General features: G+C 51.9%; 9 protein-coding genes across 9 annotated transcripts; 3 read left to right on the top strand and 6 right to left on the bottom strand.

The window, feature by feature from the left end:
- Positions 1-1,968: 1,968 nt before the first annotated feature.
- On the bottom strand, positions 1,969-2,211 carry NUU61_001791 (uncharacterized protein; the record flags this gene model as incomplete). The annotated part of the gene is made up of 1 exon (XM_056652373.1): positions 1,969-2,211. The coding sequence occupies one exon, from the start codon at positions 2,209-2,211 to the stop codon at positions 1,969-1,971; it is 243 nt and encodes an 80-aa protein (XP_056513440.1).
- A 1,060-nt stretch (positions 2,212-3,271) lies between these two features.
- On the bottom strand, positions 3,272-4,199 carry NUU61_001790 (uncharacterized protein; the record flags this gene model as incomplete). Its single annotated transcript, XM_056652372.1, has 2 exons — positions 3,272-4,069; positions 4,137-4,199. 2 exons carry the CDS (start codon positions 4,197-4,199, stop codon positions 3,272-3,274), a joined length of 861 nt encoding a protein of 286 aa, XP_056513439.1.
- A 1,002-nt stretch (positions 4,200-5,201) lies between these two features.
- Positions 5,202-5,885, top strand: NUU61_001789 (uncharacterized protein; the record flags this gene model as incomplete). Its single annotated transcript, XM_056652371.1, has 1 exon — positions 5,202-5,885. One exon carries the CDS (start codon positions 5,202-5,204, stop codon positions 5,883-5,885), a length of 684 nt encoding a protein of 227 aa, XP_056513438.1.
- Positions 5,886-6,376: 491 nt separating this feature from the next.
- Positions 6,377-7,264, bottom strand: NUU61_001788 (uncharacterized protein; the record flags this gene model as incomplete). Its single annotated transcript, XM_056652370.1, has 1 exon — positions 6,377-7,264. The coding sequence occupies one exon, from the start codon at positions 7,262-7,264 to the stop codon at positions 6,377-6,379; it is 888 nt and encodes a 295-aa protein (XP_056513437.1).
- Positions 7,265-7,732: 468 nt separating this feature from the next.
- NUU61_001787 (uncharacterized protein) lies at positions 7,733-9,316 on the bottom strand (the record flags this gene model as incomplete). Its single annotated transcript, XM_056652369.1, has 1 exon — positions 7,733-9,316. The coding sequence occupies one exon, from the start codon at positions 9,314-9,316 to the stop codon at positions 7,733-7,735; it is 1,584 nt and encodes a 527-aa protein (XP_056513436.1).
- A 1,539-nt stretch (positions 9,317-10,855) lies between these two features.
- NUU61_001786 (uncharacterized protein) lies at positions 10,856-11,975 on the top strand (the record flags this gene model as incomplete). The annotated part of the gene is made up of 2 exons (XM_056652368.1): positions 10,856-11,366; positions 11,446-11,975. 2 exons carry the CDS (start codon positions 10,856-10,858, stop codon positions 11,973-11,975), a joined length of 1,041 nt encoding a protein of 346 aa, XP_056513435.1.
- Positions 11,976-12,825: 850 nt separating this feature from the next.
- Positions 12,826-13,553, bottom strand: NUU61_001785 (uncharacterized protein; the record flags this gene model as incomplete). Its single annotated transcript, XM_056652367.1, has 2 exons — positions 12,826-13,248; positions 13,338-13,553. 2 exons carry the CDS (start codon positions 13,551-13,553, stop codon positions 12,826-12,828), a joined length of 639 nt encoding a protein of 212 aa, XP_056513434.1.
- Positions 13,554-14,226: 673 nt separating this feature from the next.
- Positions 14,227-14,535, top strand: NUU61_001784 (uncharacterized protein; the record flags this gene model as incomplete). The annotated part of the gene is made up of 1 exon (XM_056652366.1): positions 14,227-14,535. One exon carries the CDS (start codon positions 14,227-14,229, stop codon positions 14,533-14,535), a length of 309 nt encoding a protein of 102 aa, XP_056513433.1.
- A 1,370-nt stretch (positions 14,536-15,905) lies between these two features.
- Positions 15,906-16,904, bottom strand: NUU61_001783 (putative carbonyl reductase; the record flags this gene model as incomplete). Its single annotated transcript, XM_056652365.1, has 3 exons — positions 15,906-16,153; positions 16,204-16,587; positions 16,655-16,904. The coding sequence occupies 3 exons, from the start codon at positions 16,902-16,904 to the stop codon at positions 15,906-15,908; spliced, it is 882 nt and encodes a 293-aa protein (XP_056513432.1).
- Positions 16,905-17,319: the final 415 nt, after the last annotated feature.

Genomic DNA, 17,319 nt, shown 5'->3' with positions numbered 1-17,319 from the left:
ATCATATGTATATTGCTGTATCTTCATCTCGGCATGCGGGATTCTTTCTTTCTTTCTTTCTTTCTTTTTTTTGCCTTGAAAACCTGGCGGGCCGGTGACTCGGCACCCTCCCGGCCCTTACGTCATGTCCCAGACGGCTTCCCGGGTCAAGATGCCAGGAATTGTGATCTTTGCAGTCTTTTTCTTTCTTTCTTTTCGCTTCCCTTGAAGAGATAAAATCTATAAAAAATAAAATAAAATAAGATAAAATAAAAGGGAAGAGGCATGGATACAGCGCATGATGCCGTCATGCCCCTCCATAGAACGGGTTACCAGATCAGTCCGATACACAAAACCCCTCCAAATAGCACGGCTGTCTCGAGGTCCCGAAAGTGATCAATGAATCTTTCTAGGCATTGAACCCCTGCAGAGTCTTTTGGACAGTGCCATCCCCCACGTCAGCGATCTTCCGATCTGCGCAGTTGGGACAAGGGCAGACCGTCGAACGGAATGCAAGTAACGAAACGCAGGGAACCCTAGACGATTAGTCACTCCCATACTTACTCCTGATTGGCCCAATGAAAAAAAAACCGAACATGTCCGCCTCGGTTGATCGCCAATCAACAACCACAAGTCACATGGCCAATGCTTGAGCCTGAGGCTCGGGGGCTTTTCGCTTGATACCATCTGTTACAGGGGGAAGTCCGAGTGGTAAAGCCACACCCGCGGGTACTCCCTTGTTGGTGGCCGGATCGCCAATCATTCACCGATCGTCACATGGATCAATCGAATTATCCTGGGTCTGTGTCCCCCTTGTCTCCTGATCATCCTGGGACTTCTCACAAGGCTTCTAACAAGAGAGAGAGAAACAGAAAATGAGAGGGGAAATAGTGGGGATGCGTTACTCGCAATCATGGGGTATGCCCCAGTGACGATCCCCGAGTCAGCCCCCTTTCCACCCTCTCAATCGCGGGGAATGTACCCTCTGCGTCATGAAATCGCATTGCAGAATGCGCGATTCGCGCATATATTAGTCTCTCCCCCCCCGCCAATCATTGGCCATGTCTACTTTTTGTGGCCGTTAGCGGCGATGTGTTCTTCGCTCCCCAGAAAAATGGATTTCCGGGGACCCCAGATCGACCCCCATCCGAGGGTTATATTTTTGACCCCCTCGAACGAGACAAAAGATGAGATCTCCTTGCCAGTCACTGGTTGGAAGTCACTGGTTGGAAGAGATATCCATGGAATGGTCGAAGACACCTTGGCTGGTACATCCCCACCCACCCTCCCACATGAAGATAACATGGGCCATGCGAGAATCCCAGTGGTCTGGAAAACTCCCCCGTCTGCCATGAGAGAGGCTGTCCAGTGTGGTCAAGGCACCTCTAGTCCTGGACTCCACATCGATGACCTCTTGTCGCCACTGACCAAAGTCGGGGCCAGAATGATGTGAAGTTCCGGATCTGGTGGTTGAACCACCTTTGTTGGAGTTTTCCTCATACCCCTTTGCAATGGGAAGCTGTTCCTTTACTAATGAACCGCGAAGAGATATTTGAAAGCATTCTCAGTCCTACAGGACAGGTTTATTGGAATTGCCAAGGTACGGGTTTAACAGAACAAAAAGACAATATGGAGACTATGTTCGAATTCGGACCATCAATGTCCAGTACAAAAATTGAAAGTCCAACATAAACCATTGCCTCCAATATTACTGGAACATCACAGTCCTGCCTTCGCTTTGAAATTGTCAGGACAGCACTATCTGGAATACACCCACAGGTTGTTGAAAAGTGCAGGCATACAGTAACCACAAGCCATTCCGCTAACGGCACCAGGCATTGTAGCAGCGCTAACATCAGTCAGTACCAAAGAAAAACAAATAAATCAACAAAAAGAACAACTTACCCGTCTGCACTGTTCACCATGTCGTCGGGGGCATCTCTAGAAATAAAAGTCAGCATCTCCCCAATTCAAAGATGCCACACTCCACTAGCGACAGAGTAGTTTGATACAACAGATAGATATAGTAGGGATCCATACAGCTATGCAATCATAGTAGCGTCTGCTGCACCGCGCCTCGGAGTCAAGGCCATCGGCAACCAACTCAGCATCGGGGATATTGGCATTGGCCTCGACGACAGCTTCGTTATCGGCGTTGTCGGCATTTTCAACAGCAGGTGCTGCGATGGCCATGGCGGCGAAGAGGAGGGTTAAGATGGCGATGGGACGCATGATGACTTGGTGTCGCTTTTGGATCGAAAATGGAAGATTGAGTGCAGGTAGTAAGTGGTCTGTGAATATAGTCAATTGAACCTTCGATTCGATGGAAGATTCAATGGCTTTTATAGATATCGGGCTGTTTGGTTTCCATGAGAATATGCTTTTCGTATGACGGATGAAGTCCCGGGTTGTACATTTCGAATCTGTATGTATACTTGATTCTGTCTAGAAGTATGCATGACCGGGGATTATGGCTGTGGGTAACGCCTCTTGCTATTGCTGACACCCAAGCAAATCTATACAGCTCGGGAGCTTGCATGTAGATGATCTTGCCACTCGGAACACTCCTCTTCTAGATACTACCCTTGAGAATCAAAGAAGAGAAATTTTAAAAGTAAAACTGAGACACTATGTAGTCAGAGAGAGATAGTTGTAGATTCTTCGTAATGGATTGCTTCAATATGGCAACCCACAATACTACCAAGATCTACCACATGTAAGCCTCGGAGCCGTGCATTGGTGACCATGCAGAGTCTAGTAAAAGGTAAGCACAGGATGTTATTGCAATGCGAAGTCTATCAACCACCAGATGTATTACTGCAGCACGTAAAGTAGTGACATTCGGCCGAAGGGGTATGATATCCTCCGAGCAACGGCGAGTAAATTAGCGTACTGTTGATCTAAGCTTTGCGAGGGCTATCCACGAGGAATGATCTCGACCATGTGTTTGAACCTACTGCTGTCGTACTAGCATTCTATGGCCCTCTAGATTCTGGGGTATAGTCTGTGCAACGAATTCCTCGCAAGCTGTGGAACCTATAAGCCAAGCACTGGTTGATTTTATTGTTGACTGCTTGTTTATGTATGCCAGAGCAGCAGTCAAGTCGCATGACATCTACTTGAGATGGCCGCGAAAAGAACATCTGAAGGAAAAAGGAGACAGTAACAATGATAGTAATGCAGATAGTCGACAGGCCTGCCTGTGATCATGAATGATAGAAACGTTAGAGGGCGAACCAGCCTTCTCCCTCTCTCCCCTCTCTCCTTTCCCTCAAAATCGAATAAACTTCTGTCAAAACCCTGTACTGCGCGTCATCCGCCCAGTCCACGACACAACCTCCAGATCCGGGGACCGCTCCAGCTCCCGCACATCCCAGAGCTCGCCCCGACAATACAGCCGAACAGTCAGCGTGGACGCCTGCTTAAGCTGGAGCATCTCTCTTTGCCGCCACCGTTCTTCCATGATCAGCGCCCAGCGAACCCGGACCTCCTCCACGCGCCGCTGCCGGCGTCGCCACCGACGCCGCCACAGCGCGCTTTGGTGCATCATGAGCAGGTTGGCGTCGTGCGGCCACTGCCACCGCTCGCAATCCACAACCCACGGCACCTCATCCTCCTCCATCACCTTGTCCCCGGTATCGGCAGACAGAGTCCCATCCGCGTGGGCCATCTCCCACTGCCACCGTCGCAGCTGGTGCACGTCGTCGCTGCTACGGCACAACACCAGCACCCCGCCGCGAGCGAGGTAGTGTTGCCGGATGTGGTAGGCGACCTGGTAGTGGGCGAAGAGTGCCACCAGCTCCGGGTTGAATTTGTCGAGCTTTGCCAGGGCCTTGTCGAGGTGCTCCTCGACCCGGTCATGATACTGCTGTTGGGTTGCTCGCGAGAGGTGCTTCCAGTAGGTGAAGTCCTCCTGGTCATCGACCGTGTCCAGCGGCGAGATGTGCTCGTCTCGCTTGTTGGTGTTGGCGAAGCAGGGTGGGTATTGGGTGAGGATGAAGTTGCCGCTCTCGATTTCAAGGGCCATTGTTTCTTCGGTGACTGCCAGCCGGCACTTGCTGCAGTTCAGGGCTTCTTTGGCGGCTTCCACCTACAAGCCAGTGGGCTTGGATTAGTGAATGATGTTTTTTTTTGAGATGTTCTTCAATGTGGCATACCCTCTCTCTCTTTTCAATCTCTCTCCACTCTCTTTCCTGCTTCAGGAGGTCTGGATTCGTCATGTTGGGTTGTGGGTAACGCTGGCAGGATATTGGTCACAGATGAAGAAGATAGAATACTTGATAATCGAGACTCGTAGGTGAAACAAGGTTAAGATGCTGGCCATATATTTATATCACATTGGATCATTCAGTGTAGATGAATGCCATGAATAGCACGAAGAAAAAATAGCACTCCATTGATGGCTATTCGGGGGGTAAGGGTCGAGATGAATGAAAGGGTGGTATTCATCCAGTCAATCAAGAGACTAGAGGTGAATGGTCGCTGAGAGACAATGAAACTGAGAATAATCAAAGGGCTTTTGAACAGGCAGACACTGAGTGAGGGCTACAACCCTTGGATGATGAATAGGGCTGTGAATAGCAGGTAGAAGACAGTCCCCCGCGACAGTGGTCCAGAGGTGCATTATAAGTATTCTTAGGCGATATTCTTACGTCGCAGATCAACTGACATTTGCGAGGCATCAAGAGATTCTTAGGGTTGTCATCTGCATTGTTAGGGAGCGTGACTCGATCAGTAGACGCTCAACGTGGTTTGGGTTGGCGATCATCGGGGAACATTCGTGTCCATCTGTCGTCACCTCTTTCCTACTGGTTTTCGCCTATTCAAAATAATATTCTCAAGTCCTGTATAGATTCTACGAAGTACTAATCCAGTACAGCTGCCTAGATGAGCTAAATGCTAAAATACAACGGTTCTTCGATTCAGACTTCTAAAGACAAAGTTCAATAGAAGAAACAAGACATCTCTAATATCAATACCGGTCTCGATTGGTGGTATCTCATCGAATGGCACTAAACGAAGAGAGCGACCGAGCATCACTGGAAAAACCCCCACTTCGTCTTCTCGCAAAGTGTCGATTCAAGTCCAGCTTCGCCCGAGAACACTGTACCTGCTGACCACCTGACCACCTCGGCTTTTGCTCGCGTCTGTGCTTGCATCTTGAGTTATCCAGTCAGCTTAGTTACTATCTCTCAGCCCTGCCAGAGCTAATCGCCAGCTCCATGGCACAGGCCTCGCTCCTCTTCCCGATGATTTGCCTACTGGTCTCATTTGCCTTCATCGTCTGTCTCTATCACCAATCATTCTGGAAATACCTCCAAAAATGCCTCCGCTCCACTCTCCGTCTCTGGCGTCGAGGAAGATTCATGATCCTTAGACGGCACAGACGCAACCAACACCCAGGCGACGCTAGACAGAAAGTCGCAGGCCCATCCAATATCGTGGGTGCCTTCGAGGTCCATGACGACGAGTTAGAAATGCCCGAATTCCATTGCTCGAGCAGTGATACTTCAACGACAGAATCGTCCTCAACGGACCCAAGCTCGGAGGTGTCTCTCTTTTGGTCAATGTCGGATCCTGCAGAAGAGCCGGGGACGGATGTTGAAGATGATATGCACACCGACCGGGGCACGCATCATGGATACACAGCTCTCCAGTACAGCGAGGACCTCCAGAACCACCAAACGGCATCACCGGCCTCTGATCCATCATCGGCATCGCAACTGTCCACAAATTCACCAGAACACCAATACTCAGCACTGAGTTCTCAATCGCTGCTGCTACCGGCGTGGGAGCAAGAGCTACAGCACCGCATCCAAGAGGGACGCGGGCCCAGCGCATGGCTCGATTGTATGGTTGAGTGGGCGGTGCAGCGCTGGCAGGGAGGGATGGAGCCCGACATGTAGAATACATGCAGCCTGATGTATGCCTTTACCCGGACAGGGCTGATTATCTTTCCTTGGCTGTACTTCTACTGACGGGACGACAGAACAATATTGTACTTGAGTGAGAATACCACTTCGAATAAAATAATCCTTGGATTCGAAAATTCACCGCATGTGCCTGTTTCATTTTGGAATGGCTGCTAGTTGGGAGATTTGATTACTTTAGTCCGCTCTTTGTAATGACTGAAATTCAATGACCTTGACTCTGAGTACCCTCATCAAATCGTTGCCGGCACGTAGAGAAAGGCCAGAAAGATATAACGACTGAACTAATATGGCGACATGTACAGAAATCATTGCACCGAGCATAAGAAGCTCCCACCAAACAACAAATATTGTTGCTGGATGCTCATCATGAACCCTTCAACACAAAATGCCCTAGCTAGTATAAACCACCATGATCACCATGTGTTAACTTGCAGCCCCCCCCTTCAGACCCTAATGTCCCAAAATCAATTCGATAGCATAGCAATCGCCCTTCCATACGCTTTCTCCTTCGCCCACCACCACAGCGTACCCCACAGGGAATACTTATCCCATCCATGACCACAGAACCAGCCCATGCGCTGAGACTCGGCGCTGCGTCTACGATTAGGATCTTGATTAATGCGCTTTACCATCTTCTCGCCCTCCCAAGCCAGAGTATCACACGAGGCAGTGACAACCAGAACACGATCAGGGAAGTTGTCCACAGGCGCAAACACCGGCGAGATGCGCGGGTCCTTCCGGCTCACGTTAGCGGGCACATAGACGATCCGACACAAGTCAAGAAGGAAGGCCGGCAGAGGCACTGAGAGCGGATTCGGGGCGATCTTCAGCCAGGGGTTCTTGTCCAGATCCAGCCACGGGTAGAAAGCCAGGATGGCGTGGAAGGTCTCGCGTGGGAACCGCGGCGCAGCCCCCAGCGCGAGATTGCCGCCTGCGCTGAACCCAGAGAGCGCGATACGCCCATCACCGAATTGCAGGCCCTCGCGCTGCTGCTGTTGCACCCACAGCACGACGTCTTCGGCGTCATCAGGTGCTGCAGGATAGGGGTGGTCGGGCGTGAGGCGGTATTGCACGTCCAGCACGGTGTAGTTGGTCTTGCGGCTGACTTTGCGACACCAGTCGCCGTCGCTGCCATGCAGGGGAATTAAAAACCCGCTGCCGTGGAAGTTGATGAGGACCGGGGAGGACTTGGATGGTGTGGAGGAGCGGTAGATGTGGACTTTGATGGTGCGTCCGGGGTCTCGCGAGGGAACTTGCTCGGTGTCATCGTGGCAGGCGCGCAGACCTGGCAACACAAAGAGATAGGTTACTCCAGCGACAGCTTTGGCGAGGATGGCGCCGATGAAGGACATGGTGGGTGGATGGGTACTGAAACACAGAAGGTATAAAGTGCTGGATCACACTGGATCACACTGGAGGAAGGGCCCAACTTATATCTCGTGCTTGTGAATATCCTTTCCATATCTATCTGGGTCTATCTGGGATGTGAAAAGTATAAAAAGTGGGATATCGTGAATACCTATAGGCTATTGACGTGCTGCTTCTTGGACCGAAAATGCCGCGCCCGACGAGATATACAACTAAACATGGGTCTCTCATGGTGCTTAGCCTTCCTACCAATTAAGTGACGAAGGCTCATTGCACATACCGTGCTTCCTGAAATTTTCATTGCGGATAAGAGTTAACGTACAATAGTTACACTCTGAAGTATAGCGAAGATGGCTACAGTTGGTGACTTGCCTGTAGTGCATTAGGCAAAAGCACCGTCTTAATTCAATTTAGTGACAATCCATATAACCATCAATCTCTCTTCTGCTCTTTTACAGCTCATCACGGCCACCCGTACCCTGAGGAGCACCCTGAACACCTTGGGGCGCACCCTGGGGAGCCTTCTCAAGGTTGCCATCGCCCTGAAGGCAGGGAACCTTCTCAATAATCATCGGGATACAGTAGCGGGGATTCTCCTTGAACCCAATGCCGGGGTTGTCACCAGGGCAGACGGGTCCGAGACCACGGCCCTCACCCATCAAGCACACACCACAGGTGTCGCCAACCCAAGGGCGGGCAGTGAACTTGATAGCCTGGCTAGCAACCTCCAGAGTACCAAAGTGCCATAACGGAAGCTCGATGATCCAGAAGAGGGTGTCGGGGCTGCTCTTGCTAGTGCGGCCCATCTGGTCGTTGATGACGAACGGAGTGTTGATGGAGATCTCCTCGCCCTTGGAGCAGTCGTCAGTCGTGCGGCAGATACGGAACTGGTAGATGTCCGCGTAGTAGCCGCCCCAGACGTAGTCCTGCATGCCGTGGTCGCGCTTGTTGAGGGCCTTGCCCTGCGGGTTCTTGAGTCGGTAGCAGGAGCCGAACTCGAGACCGATCTTGTCGCCGTTGGGGTCAGGGCAGATGCGCTCCGTGCAGCCGTTGGACAGCTGGCTGGGGTCGCAGGCGCCGCCGGTGCCGTTACCCTTGGATCCGTTGCACAGGTTGACGCAATTGCCAGTGCCGGGGGCACCAGGGGCACCAGGGGCACCACCAGGAGGACCACCAGGACCTTGGTTCCAGTTCTGGTTGGTGTTGGTGTTCTGGTTGTTGTTCGTGTTGCCATTAGGGTAGTTGGGGTACTGGCCCTGGCCAGTGCCAGGAGGACCACCGGGGTTAAGAACACCAGGGCCTCCAGGTCCTTGATTCCAGTTCTGGTTGGTGTTGGTGTTGGTGTTGGTGTTGCCGTTAGGGTAGTTAGGGTACTGTCCTTGGCCAGCGCCAGGAGGACCACCAGGAGCACCGCCGGGAGGACCGCCAGGGGGATCACCGGGGGGACCACCAGGACCTTGGTTCCAATTCTGGTTTGTGTTGGTGTTGGTGTTTGTGTTGTAGTTGGGGGGGTATTGCCCTTGACCAGGGCTAGGACCACCAGGGCTAGGAGGGCCGCCGGGAGCACCGGGGGTACCGCCAGGGGGAGCACCGGGGGCACCGCCAGGGGGACCACCAGGAGGGCCGCCTGGGGGACTGCCGGGGCCTTGGTTCCAGTTCTGGTTTGTGTTGGTGTTTGTGTTCGTGTTGACATTGTTGTAGTTAGGGTTCGGCCCTTGGCCACCGCAGCCGCCACAGTCCTGCTGAGGCGGGTACTGAGGGTTCTGGCACATATAGCCATCGAATCCAACAGTAGTGTCCGGGCAGCAGCTGCCAGTCTGGGACTTGTCATCCCAGAAGTACTTGTGGCCGGCAGGCGGGCAGCATCCACCACGGTTGACCCGAGGATCGATCAGGTACGCGGCATTGGGAGGACAGCCACTTCCCTGGCCCTGGCCCTGGCCCTGACCCTGGCATGGCTGCTGGGATCCGCAGTCACCGAGCGTCCCGGTTGCCAGGAGTGAGACTCCGAGAGCAAGAAGGGAGAATCGAGTCATTGTCTAGCCAGTGAGGGACTGGGGTGCAGACAAGAGGGAGAAAAACAGTAACCAGATGGTTTGAAGGAAATGGCTTTCCCCGAGAAAGAAGCAGATCTTTTTAAACCATCCCAAGTGGTAGTGGGATATGGGGTGGGCCAAAAACTTGGGACTTTTCATCATGCTTGGGTTGGCACGAGCCCTTTCCTGAGGTGGGTATCGAGAACTAGCATCTCCCGAGCTCCGGGATCAGACTGCTCCGAGTGCTGATCTTATTGCTATTACAGGACTGATGTATTTGGATCCCCAGAGCAGAATCTTCACGCCAATCACAAAGGACGAGAGAACAAGTGGCGAACTGGGTTCGTGGGAGACATCAGCGCCGCAATCCATCTGCAGCTGAGAAAACCGCCGATGACGCTTGAGTGTGGAGCGAGCGGCAGCTCCGACGGATTATTGCTTCAGCTATCTGAATCAGTGGACCGGTAGTGGTTCCTTGTCTGGAGATACCGAGATTTTCCTGGACAAGAGTACTTTGACTTGCTACGCATCTTAGTTGGTTCATACAAGAGTAGAAAAGAAAGAAGTTGCACGCTTCTTATGAATTGAATGCTAATTAAACACCATATTAAGCATAAAGCTCTTGGAGCAAAGAGTATCTTTCATCGTTGTAGGAACGCGGTGTTCCTGGACGATCCTAACCCTAAACAACCCCGGTAAACCGGCTGCCACGCTAAAAGACATGCCGAGGGAACTCCTGTAAGGAACTGCCCCATTCCTCTTACGCGAGTAAAACCAGTGGAGTTGACATCTCCGCCAGGCCGATCCACCGGACTAGCAAAGAAGAACCTCATGGGAAGATGCACTTCATTGTTTACCGACTGCGACGATATACTGTGGAGACGGGTGGGTTGGCACCAGCCGTCCCCGTTCCATAAATCCCAATATTTGGCATCTCCACATCCCCGCGAACTAGTATTTCTGCTTGGAAGAAGATTTCAAGGCCACGATGCCAAGAGATCATCTGTTCGGCTCTGTGGATCGACATAAGATGAGGCCCAACATGGGTGGGTTGCAGGATCCCACGAGGCCCCAATGTTGCTAGCTTTCTAGTCAATTGGCTCAATGATGAAAATGGCCCAGAGGCCACTCGGCAAGATCGGCTATCGGGCGCAAATCCTGACGTCGAACAGGTGCCTGGAGATCGTCGGCGAAGACTGGCACAGACCAGATCGTCGGGACATGAGGAGACGATGAGGCATTTCCTTCTCATCTCCACATCCAGGATTTTCCCAAGAGCTGAGCCGGCATGATCCTGGAGCTGTGGTTCCACCGCTACCTTTCGTGGTTCGAGTGGGTTCGAGTTATGTCGGTCGTTCGTCACTATGCCCCGAAGGGGAGGTGGTTGGGATCGGGGGAAAATGAGAAGCAGATGCAAGACTATCAGGTGCATATAAGGCAGATTCAAATTAAGGAGCAACCCATCTTCCCATCCGCCCTGTGCACTCCCTTCCCCAATATTGTTCATTTCTCCTCATTCACAGCGCCAGAAACCCCACCATGAAGAGCTTCCATCTTTACTACTTGGCCCTCCTTGTCCAGACAGCCCTGGCTCAAGACCCCGGAGTACCTACCCGGGAGATCCCCCCAGGAGCTAGGATTTCCAACAATGAGATCCGCTGGACAGACCCCGGCTGCGACCACTCACAGAACTATCCCTGTGATGAGGTGATCCGCAGATGCTACGATGGCCAAAGGCCCGCTCTGACCCCCAACCAGCGGCATTTCGCCTGCTGCGGTGTATACCAGCAGCTCCGTGGCAGCGTTGACACCGAGTTCCACTGCTGTCCCGAGGGCCACGATGTTGTCGGCTCCCGCGGCGTGGGATACAAGTGCTGCCCGGCTGGACAGACCTTCAACGGCAGCTTCTGTGAGAAGGTCTGCCAAAATGGGAAGAAATTGGTCAACGGCGAATGCGCCTGCCCGCCCAACACGGTCGAGGCATACGATGGGTCTTGTCAAGTGAAGAAGGCCCCGGCTCCGGTGGATTGTGCTTCTGGTCTCCAGACCGGTGAGTGGTGAACCTTCTGATTGCTTTTCTTTTTCTCTTTGTTCCTTCAGTTCTTGCTAACAGAAATTCGCTCAATCAGGCAAGTGCTACACCTTCAAGTCCGACAATGCCAACCACCTCAGCCACCACGGTGACGGCAAATACCATGCGGATAGTGCGTCAGAGATGCATGGCAAGTTCCAGCTGTGCCGGGATGGCCACTGCACCCCCGGACTGCCGGTCAACCCGTCCGACCAAGTTTTCATCCGGGACCTCCACACGGGCCCTAGGAAATGGGGCGGCTACTATCCCGCCACCAAGTGGCTGTCGTTCTGCAGCACAAGTGGCCATGTGTATCGCCAGGATGACTTCACCACCGCAGGCCAGTTCTCGCTGAGCAAGTGGCCGTGCGGTAAGTACTGTCTGGCTGGATTCCAGTGGGGACTTGGCCCTGCTGTGCCCACCCTCCAGTCACCTCTGTCATTCTATGATGGCGATGACCAGATGTGTGTTCCGTTTGAGCTGAAGGAAGTCCCCTGTGATATCCACTCGGACCAGAACAACTGCGTGTGGAGGAATGGCGAGAAGCAGTGCTGTGGCAACTATGGTTGCATAGACAAGGAGCTGTGATTTAGGGTTTGATTGGGGAAGGTCTTGACTGGCCAACTAGCCTGGAGAACTACCAGTGTTATGCTTACTATGTAGCTATTGTACATGTACAACTTTTTCCCACAGGGTATATTATCGGTTTTGCGAGTAAGCCCAAATTAAGCCCGGTCAATTTGTGTCCATCAAAGTCGCTGCCTATTCCCACGGCTTGCAAAAACCCCCGTCCAGGAATGGTATCGCCCAAGAAAAAAAGTGGATTCATTGAATAGCAATGACCCAGACTCTGATTCCTAGCTCAGTCTGTCTTCGGCGTCAATTTCCATCAAAAATCAAAACCAAAGTAAAATGGCGCAGGAAGAACCAGAACCCGACTCGATCTACTGTATGAAAAATGCCCACTTTTCAGCGATTTCCCGAACTGACAAGCTGCATGTAGTGGAGCGCTTCCTTGAACCACCAGGATTACTAGCTGCATAATAGTGGGTATTGGCAATCTCCGCCATCGACATGGATCGTATTGTGGATCCGATCCACTGTTCATCCAGCAACTTTTGGCGCCATTTTCTTCAGCTCGGTGCGGTTCTGTCATATCGCTAAGTGTCGTCGCCCGGGGGATTGAATCCGAATTTTATACTTAAGAATTCGGCAAATAGAGAGGGCGAAGCCCGCCTATTCCTTCCTATGCCATATACACTACTGTTTCTCTCGCTCGATACGCTCCGCAACTTGACGCATTGCATCCTTAAATCCGAAAGGGTTCCTAAGGCCTAATATGGCATAGATGATACATGCTACATATGCTGGTTTGGTTTGGAATTGAGCTCACGAGCTCGGCTTTGGCCCCGGTCTCCACTATCGTACAGACACACGTTCAAGACTCTGCCATTGCTCGTTTAAGTCGAATTTCCAGTCCCTCCGCTCCTGGTGGCAGGTCGGCTCCATTGTCCCGCCGGTCGAAATACAGCCGCCAAATCTCACTGCCGCCATTCTCCACCTGGTCCGCTTGAACATCCGGCAGTCGTACAGCTAACCACCCTTCCCACCCCTCGAGCGTGACGTACTGCATATCTCGCGTCCAGTCAAAGGGCCCACATATGTGGCCCTGAGTGTCTGGGCGGCCTCCCCATCGCATTTGGTGGGTGTGGGCGTCTAGAAATACCCACCGCAGTGTGGGCGTCTGCTCACCACTGACTGTTACCAGACCCGAGGTATTGTTCGGGGGGAAGTCAGGATGTGTATAGAAGCCGCCGTTCAAGGGGGCCATGGTAGACGTCGGGTATTTGGTGATATAAAGCTAGAAGAGAGAAAACTCACGAGTTAGGTGCTTTGTTTCTTCCCCAACCTCGTCATTTTCACTGTATAACAAGAAAACAAAAAACTTACATTCCCATCCTGCCCCACATATACCCGAGCATTGTGAACCTGTTCGCGTTGGTCCGAGGTACCTTGGTTTAACGAACAGGTGGCTAGCAAGTGGCAGCGCTGCTTGCGCGCCGAATCCCGACGATCTTCCTCCTGGTTGCGCGCGCCCTGAGTGGCCTCGTTCAGGCCAATCATGGTGGGCAGCATGGCTGACATCATGACGACTCCGAGGACCATTGTGAACACCCGTGGATATAGGTGGAATTCCTACCTAGGTGGGTAGATTGGCGGGTGTTTGGGTGCTGGGGGAAAGAGTGAAGAACTATTACGCTAGGTATAACACCAGCTCCATAAATAATAATACAACAAAAACACATCAAAACCAACTAATCCTCTCGGTGGAGAAGAGCCATCGTAAGGACCACGCAGTCCCCATAAAATTACATCATGCTATCTACAGTTCAGCTCAAGCCAAGCATGGTAGACCGGGGCACAGGCTGAATGGATACGGCTGGAGTGCAGATCCTCGGACGAGCTGGCAGTGGAATTGAAACATAATGGCTCTCCTATTGTCGAATAAACCAGGTATTCCCTTCTGCTGTGTTCAATCTTTTCTACTATCCTTCCTTTGAATTCTATTATACTACACTCCCCCCTCGACTTAGTCGTAAAAACGATGGCCGACCCAGCTACTGTGTATCTACTACAACCATTTCTTCAATTGGCCCTCCCACTCCTCCACCTCTTTCAATTCTCCTTCCCACTCCCCCAACTGGCCATAGTCTCGTGGTTCCTGGGCCTGACCTGCCAAAAAACTTTCCTGGCTCAGAAGAAACCCAAGCTCAAGCCGAGGCTACCTCCCCCAGCCCCAAAACCAAAACCACACCGCATCACCACCACCCCACCCCAAATGGGCCTTACTAACACTCCCTCCGCACCACCTAGTCAACCTGCGACGGAGACCCGGCCCCAGGGAGGCCGAAAGGGCAACCGCCCCGAGGAGGAGCTGCCCGCTCTCGACAAGAATACCGGCGGTGCCAGCGCTCCCAACGGTGTCAGCGGCTTGGTTCCGACCAGCGATATGAAGATGCCGGGTGTCACGCCGGGCACCGACGAGAAGGAGAGCCTGAAGATCAAGATCCATCTTAACCTGCATGCCCGCGTGCGTCTCGATCTGGATGCCCAGATCTATGGCGATGTGGTTATCGGTCTGCTGTAATGATCGTCCCCTAAAACGTGGTTTTTGTAAGTTGAGCCCTATATGTACCCCAGATCTACGCTGCATATATGCTGTGTTACCTCAACCCCTGCACTGGAGTGGGACGGATGGAACTGACAGCTGTCAGATGAATTGCCGGCATATGCAACTTGGATGAAGTCTCGATGTATATATATATACGCATGAATAAGTTTCGGGAATTTGCCATGTTGCTTAATCTCAGTGGCCTTGGTTATGTGTTTTAGTTTCTTGATTAACTGTCGATTGTTCCCACACCCTAGTAGTTTGGGACGTAGTAGGGTATCTACCACATGTGCCTATTTATATCAGGAGGGTAGTTCGATGTTAGCCTGATAAATATCCTCTTAATAAACAGACTGAGTTATTTTAGATTATTTCGTGGATATCTGCAGTAGATGACCTAGTTCCTACCCCCTTCTTCTAGGTTCTTTTCTGTCTTAATTTATTGTTTCTTAATTTATTGTTTACTTCTAGCTACGTAGCTACTACCTTTGATTGCCAGTACCCCAAACAGTGTCCCGACTTAAGAAGCACGGATAGTTCATAGATAAGTTCAAGCAATCCCCAATAATTATATGCCACCATTCAGCCATATAATGGGCTACCCTCGCGGGCTCGGAGTAGCATTAGGGTAAGAAGTATATGCACAAACAAGTCCGTTGGCCGTACGTACGTTTTTGACATCTCCCACAGTCTCATGTGCTCTTTTACCCAAGTATGCTCGTTAAAATGAGGGTTTTAATTGGGGATTTCATTCTTCTCGGTCCACTTTCAGTGTTTTTAGTGTCTTCAGACAACCCTCCCCCCGTATAATTCAAGCCTATCGTATATTAGGAAGCTTAAAAATAGAATTACCTGGCCTTTCCCTCTCGATCAGTCTCTCCTCACTATTAAAGGACGCCTTCGTTTCAAAGATCAGTTGATCTATTGAATCTTGAGCACAGTCGGCTATATTGACCCAAACAGAGGCGGTCTGGAAATTGGCACGAACAACCCTATTGAAGATGAGACAGCTCACCACAGCTATTGCACAGGGTCGAATGACCAGGGTTCCCTGCCGGTGGCTGCGTACGGCGCTCTTAGCTCGACATCCTCGCACACTCCTCTTATTCTGACTTGACGGTTTCGAAGAATTTTACAGCCAGATACTTTGTGCTCTTGTGTATGATCATTCTATTTCTATGTCATGAAGCTCATTAGTAGGCTGCTGAGGTCGTCCACCGACTTTTGGTCATCCATTCGTTCATCGTCTCGTATAGAATCATATGAAACCCCAAAATCAAGCCCGGCCTCTTGTGAGTTTCGCTTTCGCTTATTTTTGCAACAAAATCAAATCTCTTCAATATGATCTACGGCGCACAGTAGCCACCGTCAACAACGATATCGGCACCGGTGGTGTAGGTGGAGGCATCTGAGGCGAGGTAGAGGTAAGCACCCTTCAACTCCTGAGGAAGACCCTCACGACCCATGGGGATCTTGTCGCGCCAAATGTTCTTGGTCTCCTCGGGGACAAAGTTGGAAATCTCCGTGGCAATGTACCCCGGGGAAACGGTGTTGGCACGGGCGAAGCGGACCCATTCGACAGAGAGGGATTTACCTAAGAAAATGTTAGCGAAAGACTCTAATCCCATATGGAAAGCAACCTACAGAGGTGGATGACAGCAGACTTGGAGGCGTTGTACGCGGCCTGCATCTGAGGGAAGTTGACAATGTGACCACTCATCGAGGCCGTGGCCACAAAGCTGCCATGGTTAAAGTTGGCCAGCTTGTTGCCGTTAGCATCGGTGCCCTCCTCTTTCTGGCGGCGCCAGTGTGCGGCAGCCGCCCTGGCGCAATAGAAAGTGCCGTCGAGATCGATACCAATAACCTTGCGGTAGTGGTCCAGAGAGCCATCAACCATGGGGCCCTGAGTCCAGGGGACACCAGCGTTGGCAATGAAGACATCCAGACGACCGTTGAAGTCCTTGACAACGGCATTGACGGCATCCTCAACAGTCCTGGCGTTGGTGATCTCAACCTGGTACGCCTTGGCTGAGACAGGATAATAGCATGTCAGTCTGAAGCTACTCAAATCATGGTTGACTGAAACGCAGCGTACCCTGCACACCGTACTGGGAGGCAATTTCGGCGGCCCGCTCGATACAACTGGAGTTGGAGCCCCACCACAGCGCTACGTTGGCACCGGCCTCCGCCAGACCCTGGGCGACATGGAGACCGATACCAGCAGCGGCACCCGACACGATGGCTGTCTTCCCCTTGAGGGAGAACATGCTCATCAGGCTGGGATGCTCGGGGGCAGTAGTGTTATCGTGGACGAACAGTCCATTCTGAACCGGGTTGGCGGCCATGCTGGTAGATATCAAAAGAAGGCGAGGATAAGGAGAATTGAAGGTTGGGGGAGAGACACGATAAAAAGAGCCCAGAATATCGCTTAAATATATCTCGGGAGGGGCCCAGGTGGTACTCAGAACCGGAGGACAGTGATGCGCTGGCGGGGAACCAAGACGAAGACTATCCGAGCCATAGTGGGGGGGGGGGGCTGTCTCATTGTCCGAGCTGTGGATATCACGCTATGTGCCCCAGGATATCCCTGGCGGGGGGTGGAATGGGTGTGTCATATCGGCCATTGCATTGTGATTCGTTGCCATATTTGACTGTCGATTGCATAGTCTCATTTGCCAAGAGTTCTCTCAGTCTTGTGTCTTGTCTGAGTCTTGAGATGGGAGGACTCAAGTGGAAGTGGGGCTTCTGTCACTCGGGTCA

This window comes from Penicillium alfredii (genome assembly GCF_028826965.1).
Source record: "Penicillium alfredii strain IBT 34128 chromosome Unknown utg000004l_segment0_segment0, whole genome shotgun sequence".
Taxonomy (NCBI): Eukaryota; Fungi; Ascomycota; class Eurotiomycetes; order Eurotiales; family Aspergillaceae; genus Penicillium; species Penicillium alfredii.
Note: the sequence above shows the minus strand (reverse complement) of the source record. Positions and strands in the feature narration are given on the sequence as shown.